This window comes from Corvus brachyrhynchos, unplaced genomic scaffold (assembly GCF_000691975.1).
Source record: "Corvus brachyrhynchos isolate BGI_N302 unplaced genomic scaffold, ASM69197v1 scaffold1, whole genome shotgun sequence".
Taxonomy (NCBI): domain Eukaryota; kingdom Metazoa; phylum Chordata; class Aves; order Passeriformes; family Corvidae; genus Corvus; species Corvus brachyrhynchos.
The window spans coordinates 8,833,326-8,856,633 of record NW_008237222.1 but is presented as its reverse complement, the minus strand read 5'-3'; the positions used below and the strand labels follow the sequence as shown (position 1 = coordinate 8,856,633).

Sequence of the window (23,308 nt, the reverse complement as noted above, 5' to 3'; positions counted from 1 at the left end):
GTGCAGATGTTTCTGCTCCTTGTGTTCAGCAGCAGGGTCACACTCTCTCTGCTCTATTCACTTTCCCATTCTTTTGCACTGGGACTCTTCCCAAGGAAAGTGTTACTTATAAAATTATTCCATTTACACAGCCAGGAACAAGAATACTGAAGTCCAACTCTTATTTTTACTCCTGCCTGCAGAATTCACACCCAACATTCAGTTTTGAAATCCACCCTAGGTTTCCCTGGGTAGCTTTAAGTGCTCCAGGAACATTAGTGCAGTAAAGTTCAATGCTGACACAAATAATCCTTTACTTCGCTCCTCAAGCCACCATCACACAGCAGATTTTAAAAGGTGCTGTACAGATGAAAAACTTCTTAAACTTATTCTGAAGTGCCATCATTATAGATGGCACATTGCAGACCAACCAATGCCAGTAGCAGGTGCCACTTAACTGATTAAGACTTCCGAGACACATTTGTCTAGCAGCCCTAACAAAAATTCCAGATTTTCTCAATTTCTTCAAGGCATTAAGGGAACACTCAGAAGAATGATATTCAATACTGTCCCTGAATTTATCCATCTTAATTGCGCAGAAGAACTAACCAGCCCATTTTTCCAAAGCATACTGACAAAATATCCTGTGAGCTATGTGATGAGCACATGGAAACACCTGTTACTGCCACTGCCATGCCTCTTCATCCAGCACTTTGAAGTGATTCACTTTCTTCAAACATTTTAAAGCCTCAATACTTTTGCCATTTCTAGCAATTTTTGCATCTTTTGCTTTTTACCTACTGTGGAATTAGCAGAGGGAAAGGATCTCCACCTGCCCTCAAAATTACATTACTGCTGACAAGCTATGCTGTCAGGATGTGTTTAGTATTTGGCTTTGTTGATTGACAGCTTGCAGCCATTATAGGGAAAAATCAAAATGCACGACCTCAATTCCAGAGTGACCCTCTTCAAGCAGAAGATGACTAAAATTAAGTGCAGGTTCAGCTGAGGTCCTGGCATTCCGTTTCACTAAGGATTGTCTTAGCATTTCGAACCTGAACCTGCAGCCCTCCTACAACCTTTTCAAGAAACACACTCTCCACAAGTAATTAGCATTTAAGTTCAGTTTGTTTTGTATTTACTGACAGACCATAAATAGACAGAGAGAGAAAAATCTAGTCAGTTCTACCTTTAAAGTCGGTCTGAGTCCCAAGGATACACAGCTACAGAATTTGTCTCCTTTCATTTCGACAGCAGCAGAACCAAACAAGGTAAATGTACAATCCAAATGAGAAGCAGAATGTGTATAACGAGTCAGCATGGAACTGTTTTGCCAGTTTTAAAACCACATTTCTGCCACCCCTCAGACTCTCCTCCCCTTACCTGAACTTGCTCACAAATTGGTGGTGTAATGCAGGAACTTGTTGATAGCAGGCTGGGAATGGTGGTTTCAAAGTCAACTCTTGCTATTCTCAAAGTCCGTAATTTTTTCATTGAAAAACCTTGAGGAAAACTCTGGAATCAATTAAGCATGATGTTTTAAGAGCAAGGTGTGCCAATTATACGTTAAGTGCCTAAGTAAGTTATAGCAGCTGCTCAATGCAAGTATTTATTCATACCCAATATGGAATTAAGTACTTAGAAAGCAAGACCTTTCAAGCTACTGAGTGTTGTTGCTACTTACACTCAGGAGTATATCAAGGAAATGTCTCTCTGTAATCAGATGCAATATAACCAGAGGCAATAACAGCTCCCAGTTGGTCCTCAAATCAATATTTAACATAATTTAGTCTCAAATGTATGCTCGAGGTAACATAGTTCAGTCCCTAATATATGTTCAAGGATGAAGTACTGACACCTTGCAATTCAATGACTTCATGACACAGGAAAGCAAACTTCTGTGCAAGCCTAGCACCATCACAGATACTGCTTAAGAAAAAAATATAAGGTCAATTAGAACTAGACTGAATTAATTTTATTTCCTTCCAAAAAGAATAGACACTAATTTAACTGTATACAGAATTTAATTTAACTATAACTATACAAGTTTCAGTATATTGTCCTGTTCAAAAACTGCTTATATATAAAAGAAAAAATACTGCCAAAATTCTAACGCATACTTTACAATTAAATGTCCCAACTTTCTTTCTACCCCTAATAACCTCAGACTAGAGTTGCAGTGTTCAGATTAATTTATGTATGGATGAAAATTCCCTTGGCCTTAAGTGCAGTTTCTTTATTACCCATGTTTTTGCCACTACCACCAACACTGGACTCAAAATTAAGTTTTACAGTATTAGCAATGAAAATTTTGATGAACCTTGTAAGAACAGAATTCAGAAAAAGAGTAACAACACTTTTTACTGCATTAAAATATTTTACATGCCTCTAAAAAATAACTTATGCATTTATCTGCATTTTCTTCTGTTTATTAATCTGTCACATTTTACTATAGTATCTGCTAAGTTTTCTTTGAACACTTGAACAAATGAGAAGTAACCACTCTTAGTTAGACCATCAAAACTCAACTCCATCAAGTTCTCTGAGAACTTCAAGTTCTTGTTGTGAAACAAAAGGTGTCCAAAAAGGTTGCAAGAATTTTTATCATTACACTCAAACAAGTTAGCCAAAAGAAGAAACAGTTTCTTTTTTTTTTCTGGTATGATCACTCAAACCCTACCATTCCTCCACTTTCTATTGTTACTGCATTTAAACTGCCAACATTCCTTACCTTGACTAAACAAAGGTTCCCATTTAGTTATTTCCTGTACTGGTTTACCTAGTTGCTGTCCAGGCACACAGAACACTCCCCACTACATTGCCAAGTCTCCAAATCCACCGTTCCAGTTAATGGAAGTCTAGGTCACTCAAAACCAGAATTACAGTCAGCAATTCTGTTTAGACATACCACCTGATGTGGCATTACTTAATTGCATCACAAATCACTGTAATTGAATGCAAAGTAAAGGAAACTTGAGTTTATTTAGCTTCCAATTTCTGGGAGGTCAAGAGGAACTAGAACTGCTCTGGACAACAAAAGAAAATAGACTGCGCTTACAGATCATTTTCTGCCAGATTCTTTCTTTAGGACCACTGTTTTATTGTTGCCCTTTCTATTACATGGGGGATGTACATATTATCAGGTGTTAATAAACGGTCAGTGCCTGTACAATACATTCTACAACTGAGCACCACTTTCCGTAACTGAACAGGCAAAGAAATTACACTGAACATCAGCATCTGGCAGTATTTCTCCAAAAAAAGTGACTAAAATGGGTTTAAATTGATTAACACTATTAAATCACATCTAATATTTGATACTACATGATTTCATTACAGCTATACGATACAATTATACAAAATGTGTTAACATCAAAGAATACAACCAAAATTAAGATAGCAAACAAAACCTATATAACTTTTTTTCTTTACAGGAAAATACTTTTGAAGTATGCATGTAACTGCCCATTCTTTTAAAGAAAATCTACCGCAAGCAAGTTATCAACCTCCAGAAAATCACACATAGCATTACTACGCATATCCCCAAAAAGTGTACAATATGCACACTTGGAAAATACAAAATTAAAAAAAATTGTAAGCAACAGGTGAGCTTCATATTTATAAGAATGTGAAAAGAAGTCCAATTTTAGCACTGTTGTATAAAGAATTGTCTTTTCTGATGCAAGTTCATGAGCTGACCCGTCCGGTTGGGGCTGCACTTTACAAAACACCATGTTCTTGAAACGGGGTTACAGAGCAAGGTGGAGATTCTTAGCAATGTCACCTTAAAGTTTTCTGTGTGGTTTTTTTTTTGCTTTTTATTTACTACTTATCAAAACACGTCCTTTAGGTTTGTAGGGTTCTTTTTTTTAAAATTCTTTCCTAGAAACAATATACAAAGGGGAGGCGTATTTCTTTCCAACTGATTTTCCTGTAAGATGCTTTGAGTTCAAGAACGTTCTACTCAACTTTCACTGGTTGTTTTTGGCCTTAGCGTGTGTTAAGATGTGAGATTTCAGGTTGGTTGATTGCGCAAACTTCTTATTGCAGCCGTCAAACGGGCAAACGTAGGGCCTGTCACCAGTGTGAATTCGCACGTGTGTGCGTAAATTGAAGTCCAGTGAAAAACGCTTTCCACATCCTTCAAACGTACACTGTTGGAAGGAAAAGACACACTCTGTTAAGCTAATGGAACTCATCTCCATCACTGATCAGAAAAACAGTCTTCTTTAAATCACTAGACTGCACAAACATGAAGCCGGAGGCTGAAGATTGTTAGGGGTGAAGCTGTGGGCATCCCCTGTGAACTGCACTAAAAACTGCAGTAATTCAGTATATAGTATACACTATATACAACAGCATATCTATTTTCAAAGAGGGAAATAAATTACTTCCAGCTTGCAAGCAAGCACTTCCACTAAAAACACCTTCTCTGCATGTGAAACAGTACCTACCCTACATGACAAAACAGAAACAGGATTTCACTCAGAATTTCCTTCTTTCAGTGATGATTTTCAAAGATATACTCATTTTACCTGCTTTAAGATGGGCTTAAGGACAGAACATTTAGTGATAAATACTTACATTTACCACACAAAATATTCAGTGTATGCATCTAAGCAAGTGCCTGAGGACTGCAAATCAAGTTTCTCAAAGAATATATTTTAGAAAATAATCAACAAAAAATGTAACGTATCTTAAGTGTGTTCCGGGGAACACATATATGCTCAAGACTAAGAATAACTTCAAAGATTTATAGGAAGTATCATATGAAGAGGGCAGGGGACCTCTGGTGGCAGAAGCCCATGTGACTCGATAAAAATGGAAAGAGATTCAGTGATTCCATCATTTTGCTGAAAACTGATTAATAACCTTTACTGAAAATTAGTACCCTGAGGTAACTGAGCAAACACACTCAAGTCTCAGCTGTCCTCAAGCACTAAGTTGAAAAGATGATGAGGAGAAAGAGACATCTTCTTAATTCTCTAGTAACTGCAGACTTCATTTTTAAAGAGGGCAACTTTACATCATATTTTGAAAGGCATCTCCCACGTATATACAATTTGCCAGTTTCTAAGAGAAGTCCATGTAAATAATTAAATGATAGCCTAATTAGCTTAAGGGGACCCCCAGTTTTTCAGGTGCCTCAGTTGATTTTAGAAAAGCCCTAGTATGCCCAAGTCCTGTGGAAGCCAGGTTACAGTTCCAGTCTCCAGTGTTCCCAGAAGCAGTGGGGGTACTCATGCCTGCAGGGTAACAGTACCTGAAAGGGTTTCTCTCCGGTGTGAACTAGCTGATGCCGCTTTAGTTTCGAGCTCTCCACAAAGGCCTTGCCACATTCTGCACATACGTGTACTCGAGGGCCGTGAGTGTGCAGATGCTTCCTCATGGCAGAGTTGTCCCTGAACATCTTTGTGCAGCCCTTAAAAAGAACAGTGAAACTCAATTAGTAGATAAGACAGTTCTCATAGAGAAGGTTTTATCTGCTACAGTACAAGCATTTTAAATGCTTTTATATCCTGAATACTTTCTTAAGAGTTGGCCTGAAAAGAACATCCCTTACATTTATTTTTAAAAAAGCAATACAAGAAAACTAAACATTTGAAAAGCTGACAAAAAAAAAAAACCAACCTAAACACAATCCCAAACAAAAAAATCCCAAACCCTTTCCTCACTCAGTATTATGAGCCATGTGCAGTCAAATGAATAATAGGACAGTCTCATGGAGAAGATGCAGCTCTGACAGAAGCAAATTAATAAACCAAACAAAAGCACTTAACAGGTCTCAGAGGAAAAAACAAACACAAAACAAAAATCCAACCAAAAAAAAAAAAAGACAGAAGAAGAGTTCATGGATACCTACGGATACTCTTTGAAGTGCTATATTCCAAGAACTACAGTACTACAATACATTATATAGTCTCTAATATACCACAGATTATTCCCTAGTACCAACTGGTATGTGCACCATCCCCCAACATTCTGTCCTCTTCCTTCTCTGTCCTCCTCATTTCTGAGAGCAAACGGAGCAAGAGCGCTTCCAGCACATAACAACTTACAGGAACTACCTTGTCCAAACTGGCAGCAGCAACTGATCGCTACCATCATGAGACAGAGAGTGCCACTGCTGCTGCAGTTTAAACCTACAAAGTGATACTGGGCAGCTGAATAAGGTGGGACAACAGCCTGAGTTAGTACCAACTCAATCGAAAAGCAGAAGATACATTAACTCAGGTACAGCATCAGAAATCTTAACCTGGGGGTCAACCCTTCATTAACAGAAGAATACCACTTTTGACTCCAGAGTATGCTTAAGCCAGCAGTGACCTGGGGCTCTATTTACCTAATCTTTCTACATTTTTTTCACCTCTTAGAGACAATCAATAGAAATCTATCCTATGTTTTATAAATATCTTCATCAAGATTCAAAATGCCTCATAAAATCCTATTAATAATAATAAATTCTATTTGTACTACAAGTGATGCTGTTTACGTAAACAAGTGATGTTAGTTTACATAAAACTAACATCTACCAACATCACTATGTTGTGAGGTATAAAATTTAACAACAGAACCTAAAGGACCATTAAATTGCTAATCTTAAATTGTGCAGGCTTCTATTTTTTTTTTTCTGAAACAAATACATTTAAATAAGCTTTGTTTCTTATAAAAAGGGTGAAATGTCACTTTCAGGAGTTCTCTCTTCAGGCACTAGAATCTGTTTGGGTAATTTTGAAGTACTGTGCCACCATTCATTGCACATAGCAGAACTGGGTGGGGCAAAGCAGCGCCAAAGTAAACAGACCATCGACTTTTTTTCTGCATTTATTTCAAAGTCCCTTCTTGCCTCTGAGAGCAGCAGCTACAGCTACAATATTTTTCTTTTTTTAAACTGAATTCATAAATGCACAAAGCCTACAAACACCACAAGATAGAAAATGGAAGGATAGAACATTCTTCCCCCCCCCGATGAAATTGAGGCTATGAAAAAGTAAATCAAAGAAATGAAGGTAGCATTCCTTGGTATAGTAAAAAGTAACTGTTCCTGTATTTCTGCATACTGTATTACAAAAAAAATATGACACTTCTAGAATGTGGAGAATTGGAAATCAATATAAGCACAAAGAGGAATTCAGAAAATTCCTTACACCATGGCTGTCAGAAAGTAGCCTTCTATTCATGCTCTCTAATGGCTATGTCTAATAGCTATCTGCCCTCATTATTTGCTTAGGCTCACACTTATCTAGACCAGAAGTCAGCAAGATTGTATTTGTCTTTTTTTGTTACAGACTAAGTCAGCTAAAAGAAGCACTACAAAAGCTGGATAATGCAGTAAAGCCACATGCTACCAATCTAGGTGACTGGCAACATTTATTCAAGACAGAAGCTTCCCTGCTACCAGTGTGTCAGAATCGTTATCTCCAAGATGCCTGCCTCTCTCTTTCATGATGATGCACTTTCCAGCTCTGTGGAATGTAATTCAGAGTCTTCCAACAAAGCTGACTTTGGCATCTGCACCATAAATTGCTGATTCCTGATCTAGACTCCAAATCTGTCATAGTTTCCAAGCAGAGGATATATAGATCTTAGGAACGTACTTTGAACAGCTTTCAGAACATTCTTTCAAGTATGTATTCTTGGGTGTCGGGAAATCACAACAGTAAAACCAGCATGTTAGGGACTGTGCATCATGGTTACCAGAAGATTAGGGATGCACTAACCTTAAGACAAGGAATGGGAATAATATATTATTCAGTGAAAGGTTTTAAAGGAAGCCTCTAGAGAATGACAACTAAAATACATTTAACTGAGTATATTCTATTAACAGTAAGATATTTTAGTTATTCATTCTCAAGAGAAAACATCAATACAAAATTCTGATCTACAAATTCCTATCTACTCAGAAGCTGAGCAATTCACTTACTTTGTGAGGACAAGCTATCGTTCGTGGAGCATCATCTTCTTTAATTTTTCTTGGTTTCATTCTTAGAGATAAAAAAATACAAAATATTAGTAGAAACACATTAGTAGACAGCTCTTTTTCCCTAAGTGCCTACATAATGAGCACATTTTATCCCCCAGTATTACATGTGTCAGTGGTACTCACTTTAACATTTTCAAAACCTTCACAAAAATATTAACAGTATAATTTAGCACTTGGAATGCTCTACTTTTCCAGAAGGACCTCTCAAACACAGAATAAGACATTTAATACTACCTTCTTAATCCTCTGAATATGTGGAAATTGATTTTTTTCCTGACTTATTCTAATTGTAATTAGGAGGTTTTGTTTGAAAACTCCATTTTTGTTGTGCCAGTACCCATGTGGCCTATTTAGCTTCACTTTCTCTCCATCCCTTCAGCAGAACATGAAGGAGTATAGGTTCAATCATTCTTCAGTATTTTCACCACACAAGACTTCTAAAGAAAACTCTACAGAAGCAGGGAAAGCAGGAATCAGGCAAGTTGTAGAATCTACACAGACAATGTAGACATCCATTCCACTCACAAAAATGGTAATTATTCTTACTTTAAGCTATTGTACACATGGATTCCATTCTGGGCAACTGACAAGTAATCACCAATTTACTCCTTGTCACTAACAGGGATCTTCACCATTATTTTATGGGTGCCACTAGTCTCCACTGCTACATAAGGAGCCCAGGAAACTATTGTTTGTATGTGTTAGATCTATTTCATATACAGTAAGACTCTCTGTACAAAACAATCTTAGAACAGTGTTACAACAACCAGTCAGAAGAGCCAGATGTGATTCTGGGGAAGTGCACTGCACTTTCAGCTGTCTTTATTTCTCAAACCTGTAGTGCTGTCTTCAAAAAATCAAAAAGAAAAGGTTTATCTCCTTTTAACAGTAGCGCTAGGTGGGTATAAATAACTGCACCCCCATACAGCTGGAGATTCCCTTAGGTAAGCAATGAGATTTTGCCCATTCCCAAACCTTGCTGTGGCAGCAGAGCTAGTCTGTTCATGTGGGTTACTGAACTGCTTTTCCTGGCAATACAGCACACAACAGTTCCGTGTGACAAGGTGGCTACATATCACATCTGTAACTCAATCCAAAGGTTTGCTGGTGTACATCCTAGTCTCAATTAAATGAGTGGCTTGAAATTAACAAAATAATTGGAATTATCAGAATCACTATTCTTAATGTCAAGAAGGAAAAGTGTCTGTTGCTATCCATGACAGTCTTTAACTTGCATGAGTTTTGCTTCTGGAAACTGATATGAAAAATACAGGGTTGAGGGAAGACATTTCCAAGCAGTGCATACATGTACTTTTTTACATCTCTTTTTAACAGCTGATATGAGACTCGCTAAACAGCAACTCTTAAAACTTCCCAAGAGCTGTAGGGAAAATAAACTAAAATGCCGCTATTCTGACCACAAAAGCATTTGGTTTTTGCAAGCAGAGTCCAGACTTCTTTGGTACTGTCCCACTCCTACAGCTGAAATCTGCTTTCACCTGTGCCCTTTACAGGGACTGCTGAGAGAAGAGAGTGAATTAAGGCAAGAGCAGTGAAAAAACTCCCTCAGAAGTCCTGAAGACCTAGGAAAATTATCTTACAGCTGCCAATGGAGTCATATGTGATGGACAAGTCTCCTATGGCTCTGTCAGCTATCACTGGTCCCTCACTCTGTGTCCTTTCAGTACTGCAGATGTAGCACAGTTCAAGTGATCATCTACAAACTAAAGCACTTGACAGCCACTTCACAAACACAACACTAAAACCCAAGGATTTAGAGGGTGCTTTTGTTCTTTTCTCTAAGCGGGCACTCAGGAAACTCCTGCTGACTGAGCAGCTCCAGACTACACTTGGTACGTCCACACTACAGTCTCCTGCAAGGTTACAAACACATTTACAGATATTAACAGTGACTTGCAAATGGGTGTAATGTATTTGCATTGACAAAGTTCCTCTTGTGCACCACAACCAGCAGCACAACTAAAATTTCATCAACTTAAGGGCAGAAATATTCTGAACACAGCAAACTACATCTCTTCCTGTACAGCTGTCGCATCATTATCTTAATTTTCATTGTAACAATTTTTTTCAAGACTACAGACCAATTCAGTTGACCTTACTGACTGCATTTAACTTACATAATCCAACTTCAATACAGAATGGTTGTGCTGTGTTCAGTTTACATAGTCTCTTTGAGTAAAGTATTAAAATACCTAACTCCAAACAAGTGATTGGGATTAACTGACTGACTGTACTCTCCAGTGAGGTTCCAGACTCATAGTACTACAGGTACTGAGGTTATAGGAAAAAGCACACACAAAAGCTATCTTTACAGGACCCTTACAGAAAGCTTTCAACTGCCTTTAGCATGGGATTCTCCTTTATGTCTCTGTGATTTTTGAATACAGGAAAAGGGACAGAAATGAGCATCTGTAATTTTCAAAATGGTCACAGAAGAATGATTTGACAAGATGGAACATGAGAGAATAAAGTGTCATTATTTAATTCCATTAGAGAACAAACACCCTAAGGAGACAAAGCTGGTGCCAAAAGCACCTCCTCCTAATCCAATCAACCTGTTAAATGTTGGCTGAGTCATTCCCCCAGCCCCAAAAAAATGAAGCCAAAAAAATTTCCTAAGTCTGAGATCTGTGTCCCTGACATGATCAGAATGAGCAAAACCACTATTGTTCCAAAGTCTTAACTGGCCACCTGTAAAGGGAGTGACTAGACCAAGAGAATTGCTAACAAGAGATGTGGCAAATAGCTTTAGTGGGCAGCGCCTGCATTTTCACACTTTGCATTAAATCCTCTTCCTGACACTTGTGTCTTGCCCCCGTTACTAAGTCAATCTTTGAGAAAGAAATGCTGCAACAGTGTGATCTCTAACAGGCTGTTAAGGTAGAGGGAGAAGGAAAATAAAATACCCCGGGGTCAGTGCAGTCAGGGAGCTTGAGGAACCAACTGCAGGTGAACTGGATGGTCAGACATGGGACAGACTGCAGCATCGACACACACCCTACATTTTTCAGTTCAGTGTCTGAGTAGGCATAGATCATCGTGAATGTCCATCCAGGACTTTTTAATGTTCAAGCTTTGTTTCTATATTCAAGAGTATCAGCCCAGAAGTATACTTGAACATCTGAACACAAATGACAAAACAGCTCAGCTAAAAAATGAGCAATTTTACATCTTCTCGCTTTCCGTAGAAGCACAGCAAGTTAAGCCTAAAATGCTGAACAAGACTGTGCTTAAGCACAGAGTTATATAGATAACCAAGCTTATCAACAAAACAGCAGCAGACACTGCAAGAGAAGAGATGGCAAATGGTGTCCAGGTTGTATCTCAGTGCCACAGGCAGGAGGAAGCTGCTGGGCCCTTTGGGCACCTGGATTAAATGCATGAGGGCATGAACAACACAGGCACAGCTACAATAGATCATTGTGTCAAAAACATCATCTTGCTCACAAAGCTGCAGAAACCATATGGACAATCCCTCAAAGAAGAATTTAAAGACTTACATATTCACATGTATTAGAAAAAAAAGATCTTGGTCTTACTTTAAAATTAACTTTCTGCAAAAGGAGACCAGACTAAAATCTGGGCTGTTGATCTTAATTACACTGGTGCAGGTAGCTCTTGCTGGTGGTGGTTAGACTTTTGGTTCCCACCTAGTAGAGCAGCTCTACCAGCTCCATCCAAGTTTTCTTAGCCTGAAACATTAACCAAAAACAGAACTCTAACAAATATCACTATTTAATGCAACTACAGACACATACATTAATACAGGGGTGGAACTTCAGAAACAGTTGCCTTTGCAGAAAGTCAATTTACATGGCAAGACCAAAATTTTCATTTCTGTGGTATGGTTACATGGGTCACGCCTAGTAGAAACAACTGCAAATCAATTAACTGTGAAAATTAAGAAGGGTACCTTTTGGATCAAGTCACTGGAACACTGCAATTAAAGGCTAAGTCTTAACTTGCACTGGGGGAGTGGAGGGAGGGGATGGATGACAGCAGAAGAAGCAGGGATGTGTGCAACACAGCAGCATTACAGAATAAGCTCCATAAAAGCACGCTCCCATATCCGTAAGGAAGACTGAGTAAAATCACAGGTATTAAACCACTCAGTTTCTCAAAATAAAGAAAGCAATATTGTCACTGTGCAGTATCTGAAAGTTAAATCTAACCACCTCCTTTCATCTACACAGCTGAACTGAGAGTACTTTACCCTAACAGAACCTTAATGCCCTCCCCAAATCCCTGTCAAACTCCACAACCTATGTACTTGTCAATCGATGCAGTTTTAAAAGTCAGCCATAGAAACGGTGTTAAAGCTGGGAAGAAAGGAAATGTAATTCAAATAACAGTATAGAACCTTCCCCTTGCTCCATAATCTCCCTTTTTTTGCCACTGTTAAAGAGTTCTGTGTTCTCACCTCCTTTCTTCTCCCTCTGTACATAAATCTAAGCTTAACAGCTTTACTCTCTCTCTCAGGCAACTCCTTTAACACATCCTAGAGGTTTCTGATGACCAGCAGTGATATCCACCGGTGCTGATGGCCACACCTCCTGGGAATAGTCGGAGGTAGAAGAAATTACTCTCTCTCAACAGTGTTACTGGCACTGCTGGTATGTTCCCCTCATTTTGCCATTCCCCTTGTGCTGCCCTGCTGAGCAGAACCGACCTGAGCGTCAGAACCCTGTGCTACTGCAAGAGTTCATTTGTGCTGAACAACTCCTGGAACTGGCTAGACTGGCTTTTGGATAAACAAGATGAAAGGGGAGTGGCACGAGGTGTCCGAGGAATCTATCTACAGTCAAGAACACCCAGTATCTTACCTGCTTGAGCCACAGTTAGGAAGAAAACTGTCATAAAGAGGTTCTTTCACTCCATGATTCTGGCAAAAATTATTACTAGGTTTGTTCCAGTTATGAGGAATATCGTATGTGTAAACAGGGACAGTTACCTGTGCAGTATGGTACAGAGCAGGAGATTTCCCCTCCCCTAGAAGAACACTGGGTAAAGCAATTGTCACTTTACTGCCCTTTAAGCTTCTCTGCAACAAGAACAAAACCAATACAAAAGCATACACCTAATAAAGAGGCCTAAGTCATAAATCTGGATGACCAGAAGGCTTTGTCACTTCTAAGAAGGGTGTCCAATTTCAAACTCTAAAGCAGTTTCCTCTCCTTTGTTTTCTATGGGTTTGGAAAGTGGATAGAAAGGAAGGCCAGTCCTCACAATGGCACTCCTTCAGAAAAGATACCAAGATCAGCAGAAAATAAAACCACAGAGATTAAAGTTTTTACCACCAGGACCCATTACTGTGCCAATTTCCCAGCTATAAGATACTCCTTCTTATTTCTTTGTTTTACCAATGTCTGTGTTCTGCTGTCTTTAGCCAGTTTAGTCATGTATCTGGAGGACAAGAGGGAGGGAGAGAGGGGGCAAACAGGGATATCCTTTTCGGTGGCTTCCTTTGAGGGAATTTGCCATATGCACATTCTAGAAATATCCCTGCTACCTCCTCAAGTTTTCACTACCAAGCAGCTATGATTTCTTCACAGCTAACTACTGAACTGTCATCAATTTAGATTTGGATTAAATATTTTATTCCACTTGAAGGGATTTCCAGTTTCCCAGTCAAAGGTGTCAAATGAAAACATAGTAATTTATTAGGTTTTGTCCCTCTGAGCAGATCATTCACAATTAACATTTCACATTCTGATATGATAGCCTAAGAGAATTCCACCTTTTTTTTTCTTTTTTACTGCATTTTTAAAGCATGCTAGAGAAAATTCAAGATTCCTAAAACAGAATAAAGTAATCTGTAAAAAGTGATAAACTGCCAACCAGGTGTAACTTATGGTCATTTGCCTATGCATTACTGAACATGTCAATGTTCTGACACAGACTGTTTATTCACAGTGTTTTCAATGGAATCATAGAATGCATAAAAGCTGTTCCTGGAAAAACTGCCAGAGTTCCAGTTAAAGGGTCCAGATTCCTGCTACATGACTCAATGACATATGCTCTAAACCAGGCAGTGAAAGACAACTGTATCACAAGAGACACTGCAACCACTCACTCTGTGAGAGCCATGGAGCTCTGAGCACTGGTGGCCACTACAGATGATCAACTACTACAGGTCTGAATTATTTTTTTGAAGGGCTGCAGAGCTACAAACAACTTCAAGCATCAGGTTTGTCCCTGCATTACCTTTCACTAACTAGATCAGAACAACAGAATCTTGCTCAAAATCTATTACCACTAGAACTCAAGCTTTGTTTGTTTAAGCTTAACCTCAGAACTTTGTTCCTAATTATCAATGCACGTATTTCAAGTCAATTTATCCCTAATCAAAATAAGCTGCATTTGTTATAAACAGTGGACCTAGCCTGGTTCGGAGTAGGTAATTTCTACAAATGTAGGGTGAGATTCCTTCAACTACTTTAATGAAAACCAAAAAGCAACCCTACATAACTTTCTCTCAACTACGCACAATGCACTTAGCATAGAATTTTACTAGCCAGTTCACACTTCCTTATATGTGGACTGTCACAATTCTTTTTTCGAGTAATCTAAATACAAATTTGTTATTCAAAGCCTTACAGCACATGAAACTACTTAAATTTAGGAGTAACTTTCAACTTCATGTGCTGCTAAAAGTTTTCAGCATACAGCTACTGAGAATTTTGAAATTCTAAACTGTAAAGCAATGAGCAATGTTTGACAATTTCATAGAACTTTACACTAAACAAACATTTTTTTAGCATGAAAAACTGTACTCCTTGAACCCCAAAGCCAATTCCAGACATGTAAGCCCATTTTTTTCCTTCCAGCTTACCATGTAAAGTTTCTAGTAATACTGCACACTGCAAGGTCAACAACAAGACAGCAGTCGGCAGATATCAGTACTTGAATCCATCTTACAAGCTAAGGAGTCCCTTCAACACTCTTCACTGCAAGAGGACTAAGACCTTAACAAGAAATATTCAAATTCTGATACACCCACACTCTTCAGTCTCAGAAGAATAAACAAACACAATCATTTAAGACATTAACCTACAACTGTAAGGCAAGAGTAGAAGTTTGACGGTCATCAATTCTGACCAAGAAATCAAAAAAACCCCTTTCTTAGAAGGTGCATGAAAGTCTCATTTATCTACAATTAAGCTAAGAGAAGAATTTTTTACAGGTTTTGAGCAACTTGGGAATATTACTAAAGGCCATGTCCCCCCAAGGTGCTTACTCCACTGTCATGTATTTCTCTTCTGACTGAAACAGATTACATTTTATCTGCTGTGAGAAAGGAGGCTGTACACATAAAACTGAATCTTTTCACTACCCACTATAAATTCTAGCTCTGGAACTTCCTAGAATGTTCTACTATAAATATAAAAAAGTGATAATTTTAAAATACTGCCAGCAGCCACTGTTTTCTCAATGGAAACCTAACTAAAACATTTTACAATATTCAGAAATATGCAGACACATCTGATAGAAGCAGCCTGGTCATTTCAAGAAGCCCAAATCCTGACAACCATTTCAAGTATTCAACCCAAACTGGAGAAAAAATATTCAGTATTTGCATGGAGAATACCCTGAGAGAAACTATTTACATTTCCTAACAAAAGACAGCTATTCAGTACTTCAGTGTCTAACAGAACCAAAGGTTTTAGCATGTTTAAAAGTAATGGAGAACACCATTCTAAACACAACGAGTGGAAATAATGTAACAGTTTAGAATTGGAACACTATATACACTCAAGAGTATTGGAACACTGTACACTCAAGACATTAAACATTTGCTTTCACAAAAAATTGTAGGAGCTCTTCAGCAGATCCCAGAGAAAACCACTGTAACTTTGATAAATGATAGTAAAACAAGAAAGAAGAGTATCAATAGCTAGAACCACCCATCACTTTGGATAGAACCCTGTTTCCAGCTGTTTGTGATGTGCTTTTATACATCTCCAGATCAGATAGCCTGAAGCAGGAAGCAAGTCCTGCAGAACTATTTTACTAGGATCCTTCAAAATTCATAGTTCAATGGCTTTACAGAAAGTAATTGTGGGATGAGGACATGCTGTTATTCCTCCAGCACACACTACACTGTAACAGGACAAAACTAAAACTTGCAAAAAGCAGCAAGATCAAAAAGGTGAAACAGGGGTAAATGCACACACTGAACACCAAGATCCAGCTAACCAAGAAGCCAGACCAGAACTTGTATCAACAGTCCCTGCCATCTAGCAACTACCTGGAAAAAGACACACTCTCTGGCTACTAGGTAGTAAGGATAACAACATCTGACTGTTCACCTGCTCTGAGTATCAGAATTGTGCACCTGAGCTCTGAAGAATAGCCAGCTGCTAAAAAAATGAAAATGAATGTGGCTGTATACATGTTTTGCTTCCAGCTTGGGAAAATCTGGCAGTAGCAGCCAGAGAAAGCCGGCAGCCGTGCTCAGACATCTGGAGACACTGCACTGAGCGGAGCACAAGGCACCAGACCAGTGCAGCAGGGCCAACCCCAGGGCAGCACTTCAGCGGCTTCTCCGCTGCCCACACTTTCACTGCCCCCGCCTCCCTGCAAGTCACTCCACCACCACTTGAAAGTAAAAGTCACCTTGTCACTCAGGTCAACCTATTGATATGTAAACGAGTGACAATTGTGACTCACCAAAGAAAATCCAAGCAGTATAGTTACCAACGGAAACTGCAATCATCAGTGGCACTTGAAAGTGCAGGACACACAATTTAAGACCTTGAGCTTAAGCAGCAAGTGAAAATAAGTGGCTTTGCCAACTAAATACTGTAGCCTTGCACCCAAATGCATCGTTTCACGTATCAGATCCTTTGGTGCTCAGGAATTTAAGGCTACTCACATGAAAAAAATGTTCTGTCATGTAAAAATCACAGAACTGTTGGGCCTGGAAGGGATCTCTAGAGACCATCTAGTCCAATCCCAAGGCAGGGTTACCTAAGCTGACGAGTGATGCAGTCTATCAATGTATTTAGGTCCTGTCTTACGCAATGGAACTAAAGACCACAAGTCATTGAAGAATTCACTGCTGAAAATAAAATCCCATCTCTTTAGTTCAGAACAGAGTGGTGATGCTGTGGTAAGTCCCTTGTTTCAGAAGATAATTAAATGGAATAAGCCATACTAAGTATACCATTTTGCCTAACAGTTTCATAATTAAACCAGTGAAAACAATTTTGAAGTTCCTTTCTTCCTACTTACCTAGCAAATTCAGCCAGTTGCTTGGGGTCTGAGAGGTCAATGCCAGGTATTCCACCAGGAGGAAGTTTCTTCCCTGTCATGTACTCTGAGTAATCTGGAGGAGAATTCTCTCCAATGATCTGCTCTTCCACCACTGTTTCATGGTCAATATCCTTTTTATCATCTGAAATATACAAAATACTGAATTCAATACATACTGAAGATCAAAACAGCATACAAATTATTAGGCTACATCTCAATACAAATTCAATATTGCTGCACATTTAAAAGAATAGACTGCACTTTCAGATTTCCACACTAATTGTGGAGAGCAAAAAGACACCCGTACAGTTACAGCCTGAAGAACACAGAAAGAATACAGTGAGGAAAAAAAGCAGAAATTGCATATCTACTTTAAACACAAATACAGAAATTAGTAGAACAATCCTATGAATGTTGGCTGCACTTGAAAGATAATGTACTTCTCCTGAAACAATGCCTAAATATTTAATTCCCTTAACTTCTTCAGGACTAATCTTCACTACACCCACTCTGATACTCAGCAGCAGTCCCTAACTTTGCAGGCCTATCAGAAGAGCAGCAGACACTTAACCCTGAGATGTCAGGACTACTGATCTTTACTTCAGAGTCTTCAGACTCCCCTAACTTCCAACAGAAGTGTCATAGAGAGACAAGAAATTTAAAAATAACTGCTGATGGGTTTCAGCACCTGCCTGTAAAATTAAGTTTTCCTAACACTTGCAGACAGGTCTCAAAGAAAGCAAGTAACTTAACTGTGTGTCTCTCCCAAGGGGGCTTTCTCCTTCTGTGGCAAAGGCCAGCCTAAGCTCTTTCCCCCTCTACTGTGTAAACAGTAGACTGGGATTATTTAAAGCTTTGATCTGCAAGCCAGTTAAGATACTGCTGCTTTCTCTGCTCTAGAGCTCCTCCTATGAATTTGTGCTCAAGGACTGCAGTGAAATCAGGTGGAAGACCTGCTGTTGCTGTCTACTCACATTCATACCTCAAAAAACATTGTACCATGCATATTCTACCTCCTCTTCCTATTTTATAACAGAAATTGAGAGACACAAAAATGAGAGAGAACAGAAACATCCATCTATGTTCCTCACTGCAGTATTCACAGCAGCAGAAAGAAAGACCCAGCACCTACCCTCTTTTACACCCTCACATACACCTAGGACAACAGAAGTATATATGGCTGTAACTACTCAGCTCAATGTAACAGACCTTGAGAGTACTTCTACTATGTGTGTGGGGAGCAGATTCTGGAAATTGTTTTATACACAAGAGGCTATACAAAAATAACAGGAAGTTTTCTTTTACAGATATTGTTTAAGCGTGGAAACACAAGGTGGTAGGACAGAAATAGTATTTCACGAATTAAAAAAAAGATAGGAAAACATAAGGCAGAAAACAAAAGACAAAATGTTTTGGGAATTTTTTTCCCTAAACAGAAACACAGGAAATAACATTAGTCATTACCAAGTAACTTAGGCTAGGAAAGAGAGAACAAGACACACAAATAAATGAAATATACCACACACAAATTTCTATTCAATTTGTAATGCCTGCTTTTAATGTTTGCCACTGAGCTATTTCTAGAAATGTTACTGCTAGTTTGGGGTTTAATCTGATCTACCAGATCAAATAGCAGTTCATGTATATTCCATGGTGAAAGAGGAAAACAGACTCCAACGCTGCAAAGACAGAAGTGTAAATAAGAAAATACTATTTGCAGCATTAAATTCAAACTACAAAACTGATTATTGACCCTTTCAGTTGTCCCCTCACCACACTACCTTTCAGTCCCTATCCGTGTTTTAAAAAAGCAACTGAATTTACCTTAAGCGAGGATTATATGCTAAATTTTACAGCAGTTGAAGGAGTTACAAATTCAAGACAATAATCCTCTAATTTGGCAACAATTTGTTCTTTCTAACCAAAGCTTAGAAACATTATGTAGCAATGCCTACACAGGGAGAAAAAACATCAAGCTCAGAATGGCATAGAATTTTTGCTAAGCTAAAAGTGACACCTTCTCTGTGCTGTAGACTAGAATAAGACCAGCTGCCCTCAACATGGCCATTTCCAACAGCTACCAAGAACGTGCAGTTTGTCTGTTTAATAACATTCATAACACAGACAAGTTTTCATTTCCTGCCTCACATGAGACGCATGAGTCAACCAGGAAATTCTGTACACATTCTTAAAGATCTTCTTTCCTTCCCTAGTGTAAAGGTTCACTATTCCACAGTGCTTTCTTGTTATTTGAGGACCAAACTGAAAGCCAGCCTTCAGTGCCTTTACCTCCCAAAAGTCTGACAACACAAGTCAATTCCATAGCTATTTAATTCCACAGACTACTGGAGCAAAACACAAAAAACTATCAACATATTGCTTGGATAGAGTAAAACATAAGAGAAACTATTGTTTCATATATATTAGCAGTTGTGTGAAAATAAATAACCACCTTATTTTCCTGTAACAAAAAACTGCATCTCTACAGCAGCACACACCTCCACGTCTAAAAACAAATTTAAACCAAAACAATAAAATACAAAACAGTTACCTTGAAGTATTATGTTAGGCTAATACTTCTGAAAAAGTAGCAGAAGACTTCAGGAGCTCTTTGGTATCCTGACCATCCTATGACATTATCAAGTCATTGGGAAAACAAAATGCAAACACGCAAAAGAAACCCCCACACTTTTTAGGAGGAAGTCTGGAAATGAAAAAACTTTAGCAATGTCCTCTGTGCAGAAATTTAGCTTATTTGTGATGGCCTACCTACCTGGACTAGGCAGCTCAAAGTCTGGAGGGTAAAGTGCAAGCAAACTTTCACTCAGGCTGAAGTTAACTGATAATTCTTGCTGCAAACTGGGCTAGTTAACTGCTTGATGTTTTTTGCCTTCAAGCAAGTTCTGATGCTCACTGCAGGCAAAACTAACTCCCCCTTTTCCTCTCATGAAGCATCAGAGATTCAAACATGTTGCATCCAAAGCAAAGAAAAACACAGACACAACCCTGAAATTACAGTGACACCTCTGGACGCCACCCATGCAAGTTATACACAGAGAGAACCATGGAGCCAGTCAGGAAAAGTAAATTAACTACTATATATACACTATCTGATCTACTTTGTTTTGTCCCTTAAAACCACCTGAGAGTATAGCAGACTCACATATAAGGCATTCAGCTTAAGCACTACTCTCATAGATCCAATGCAGCTTTCTGTAATGAACTTGGAACACAATTTTAATGGCCTTTTCTGAAAGGCACAGAGGATCTGAACGTGTGTCAATTAGTTAATAATCATCTTCACAAAAACATCCACTACCAGTCACTGCAACAGCTACATCCAGTATCCATCTATTTTACATAGCTGTAAAATACTCATTTGTTAGAGACACTACAGATATCCCCCTACATCCTTCTATGCCAAATTACAATAAGGTAGATACTCAGTCTAAACTGGGTTGCTCTATGCACCTTTTTAGGACATATCCTAACACATCTTCATGTTCAGTGTCCTCTCATCTGCACTTCTCTCACCACCCCCTAAATATGGGCAATACACATGTTGAACTGGACCCACTTAGGCCCTTCAAAGCAAATATGCCAAACTTTTTTTTTATTAAGACCAGTGAAAGTACAGTGTTTAGCCAGTCATGTCTTTTGACTACTGGTTAAACAACCTGAAGTTTTAAGAGAACCAAGCCCAAGTATCAACTGAAGTAGGAAGAAGGAAGATATGGGGTAAAACTAATAACTGCAGACTCCATGCAAGAAATGCAAGAAATCAATAACAAAACATTACTTTACTGATCACATTTTGCTCCTATTACCACACTTTCTCCATCCCTTGCAGCCCTTCTGTTGCACAGAAAAATCCATCCACCTTGGAATCCCATTATTTTGTACATTTCTAGACCAGCAGGTAACTCCAGCTGACAATTCTGGAACTCCCAGCTTTCTAAGATGACCCTCTTAACTCTCAATCCAAGAAGCTCTTGTCAATATTTTTCCCTCATTTATTCTTGATTTTATCATATTCCCCTTCTAAATCACCAAATCTCTAAGCCATCCTCCTCCCCTATTACTGAGCAGGGAAAATGCATTGTTGTTCAATCAATTTTCATCTGAGGAAAACAGGGTGCAAAAGAACTCAGAAGGTACACCTGGTAGCAAAGCAATGAGACCTGATCCTATCCTATAGCTTCCTCCTCAAGGCACCAAATTAAAATACATTCTACTTACCCACTAAAAGGATGAACAACATTTAGGCTTAAAATTTTCTTTTTATGATCACACGGTTAAACACATTTGCTTTTAGGAACAGCTGAAAAGCAATTACAGGATAAAGGATGTATTCGGCAGCTGTGCAGCACCAAGGCACTGTGGTAACAGCTTGGTTATTGCTACCACATTGCAATCTCCTCAGGCGAATTAGTTCATTGGTCATGTTTGGAAGCAAAGAACTGTAATTAGCTTGTTAAATAATACAGTTATTTAGCAGACACTTCTGAATGTTAAAATTCCATTTTGCACAGTATGTCATTTTTTAACCTAAACGGCTGCTAGGTTACTTTCCCTGACGTGCCTTGCACACAGATGGAGAACAGGTTCTTCTTTCCCTGTGTCACCCATCTCTTATTTCACACCACTGAGACATGAACTGACAAAACCAGTGCATATATCAGTAGTCATCATCTGACTTCAGCATTTATGAGACTGTGCTGAAGCACTATGACCTTCTGAATGGTCAGCACACAAGCGACTCGAGCGTCCCTGGGAAGGATGCAATAGCAAGTTAGACATTGTAGTTTGAAGGTGGGCTAAGAACCAAATTAATTGAGTTACTTTAGATGGTGAACCACATTCATGTATTTCACTTTCAAAACTGAAAATACATTTAAAACAAACACAGAGAATGGTCTACCTTATCAGTGGAAAAAATGTCAGGGCAGACTCAATACTTATTATACAGCAGAAACCTATGTCATTGTCTTAATCAGAGTCAGAAATAGACTGTCATAGTAATATTTTAAACCAGAGAAATTATGACAAACTTTTTAAGAAGCTCATTACCCATCTGTCATTGCAAAGCATTTTGGCCATCCTTGATACAGGCCCACAACTGAACTAAATGACTCATCTATCATTTATACTATGTAAGACAACTGGTCAGACAGCAGATGGTTATTTTTCTCACCCCTGCAATCTGATGAAGTAAAATGAAAACCCTTCTGATTTCTGAGACATTGAAAGTTTAAGAGATTTTGAAGAACCTTCTAGAAACCCAAAATGAACTCCCCAAGCTTCGCAATAAGGGTTCACAGCCCAGGCTTGCTGCAGTATCAAAAATAATTTCCAAAACACACATGTAACTTCTGTATCTTTGTTTTTCCCATCTAGGGATGGGATACTTGAGCAGTTTAACACCTGTGGGCAATGTTTGGTCGTGCTGTTTCAGCCCTGAGCTTGTAGACCATGCTAACAATCACAGTTAAAGCAAACACCTATGTCAGGTTTGAAAACTTGAAAGAATCATTACCTAGAGGGAGATGTAGTTACACTAATCCATTTTTCCCCCCTCAAACTTAATCCCCAATTGCTTGAAATTTCCAGCATTTGGTGCAACCAGCATTTAAGCACCACCTTCCCAAATGTTCCTGCATCCAAGAATCAGTTTTGCAAGCACCATCTGACAAAGTGATTTCTCACGATCCTTCCCCTCCCCCTTCACTATTGTGTGTGCACCCAACCTGGAAAAACTCACTAAAGACAATGATTCAAGGTGAATGCAGCAAAGGTACAAATAAATTCCACTAGATAAAAACAATTTTTCTAGTACAAACTGTGGTGTCTCACTTGCAGAGCTCCATTAATTATATGCAATTTTCTGATACATGTATTTGATATAAAGGAGAAACACTGTAGAAACATGATTGAACTATCCACCATATACGCCTCTTCAACCCTTTCAGAAATACACCTTCATTCACTTCTTACTTTCATGAACACATGAAGAAAGACATAATTCTATTCTGAATAACTGAAAAGCTGATCTGAACTAGAACAAGGCAT

At 38.7% G+C, this 23,308-nt stretch overlaps 1 protein-coding gene across 1 annotated transcript; it reads right to left on the bottom strand.

The window, feature by feature from the left end:
* Nucleotides 1–1,932: 1,932 nt before the first annotated feature.
* Nucleotides 1,933–21,500, bottom strand: YY1 (YY1 transcription factor). Its single transcript, XM_008629848.2, has 5 exons — nt 21,479–21,500; nt 17,219–17,414; nt 7,904–7,964; nt 5,243–5,401; nt 1,933–4,133 (listed from the first exon to the last, which is right to left on the bottom strand). The coding sequence occupies exons 1-5, from the start codon at nt 21,498–21,500 to the stop codon at nt 3,951–3,953; spliced, it is 621 nt and encodes a 206-aa protein (XP_008628070.1). The 3' UTR covers nt 1,933–3,950.
* Between the last annotated feature and the right edge of the window lie 1,808 nt (nt 21,501–23,308).

Coding starts and splice junctions, on each gene's coding strand:
- YY1 (XM_008629848.2), bottom strand. CDS start 21,500: ATGTTGTTCATCCTTTTAGTGG. Junction 7,965..17,218: donor CAACTGGCTGAATTTGCTAG/GTAAGTAGGAAG, acceptor TTTATCTCTAAG/AATGAAACCAAGAAAAATTA. Junction 4,134..5,242: donor CCGGAGAGAAACCCTTTCAG/GTACTGTTACCC, acceptor TCCTTCCAACAG/TGTACGTTTGAAGGATGTGG.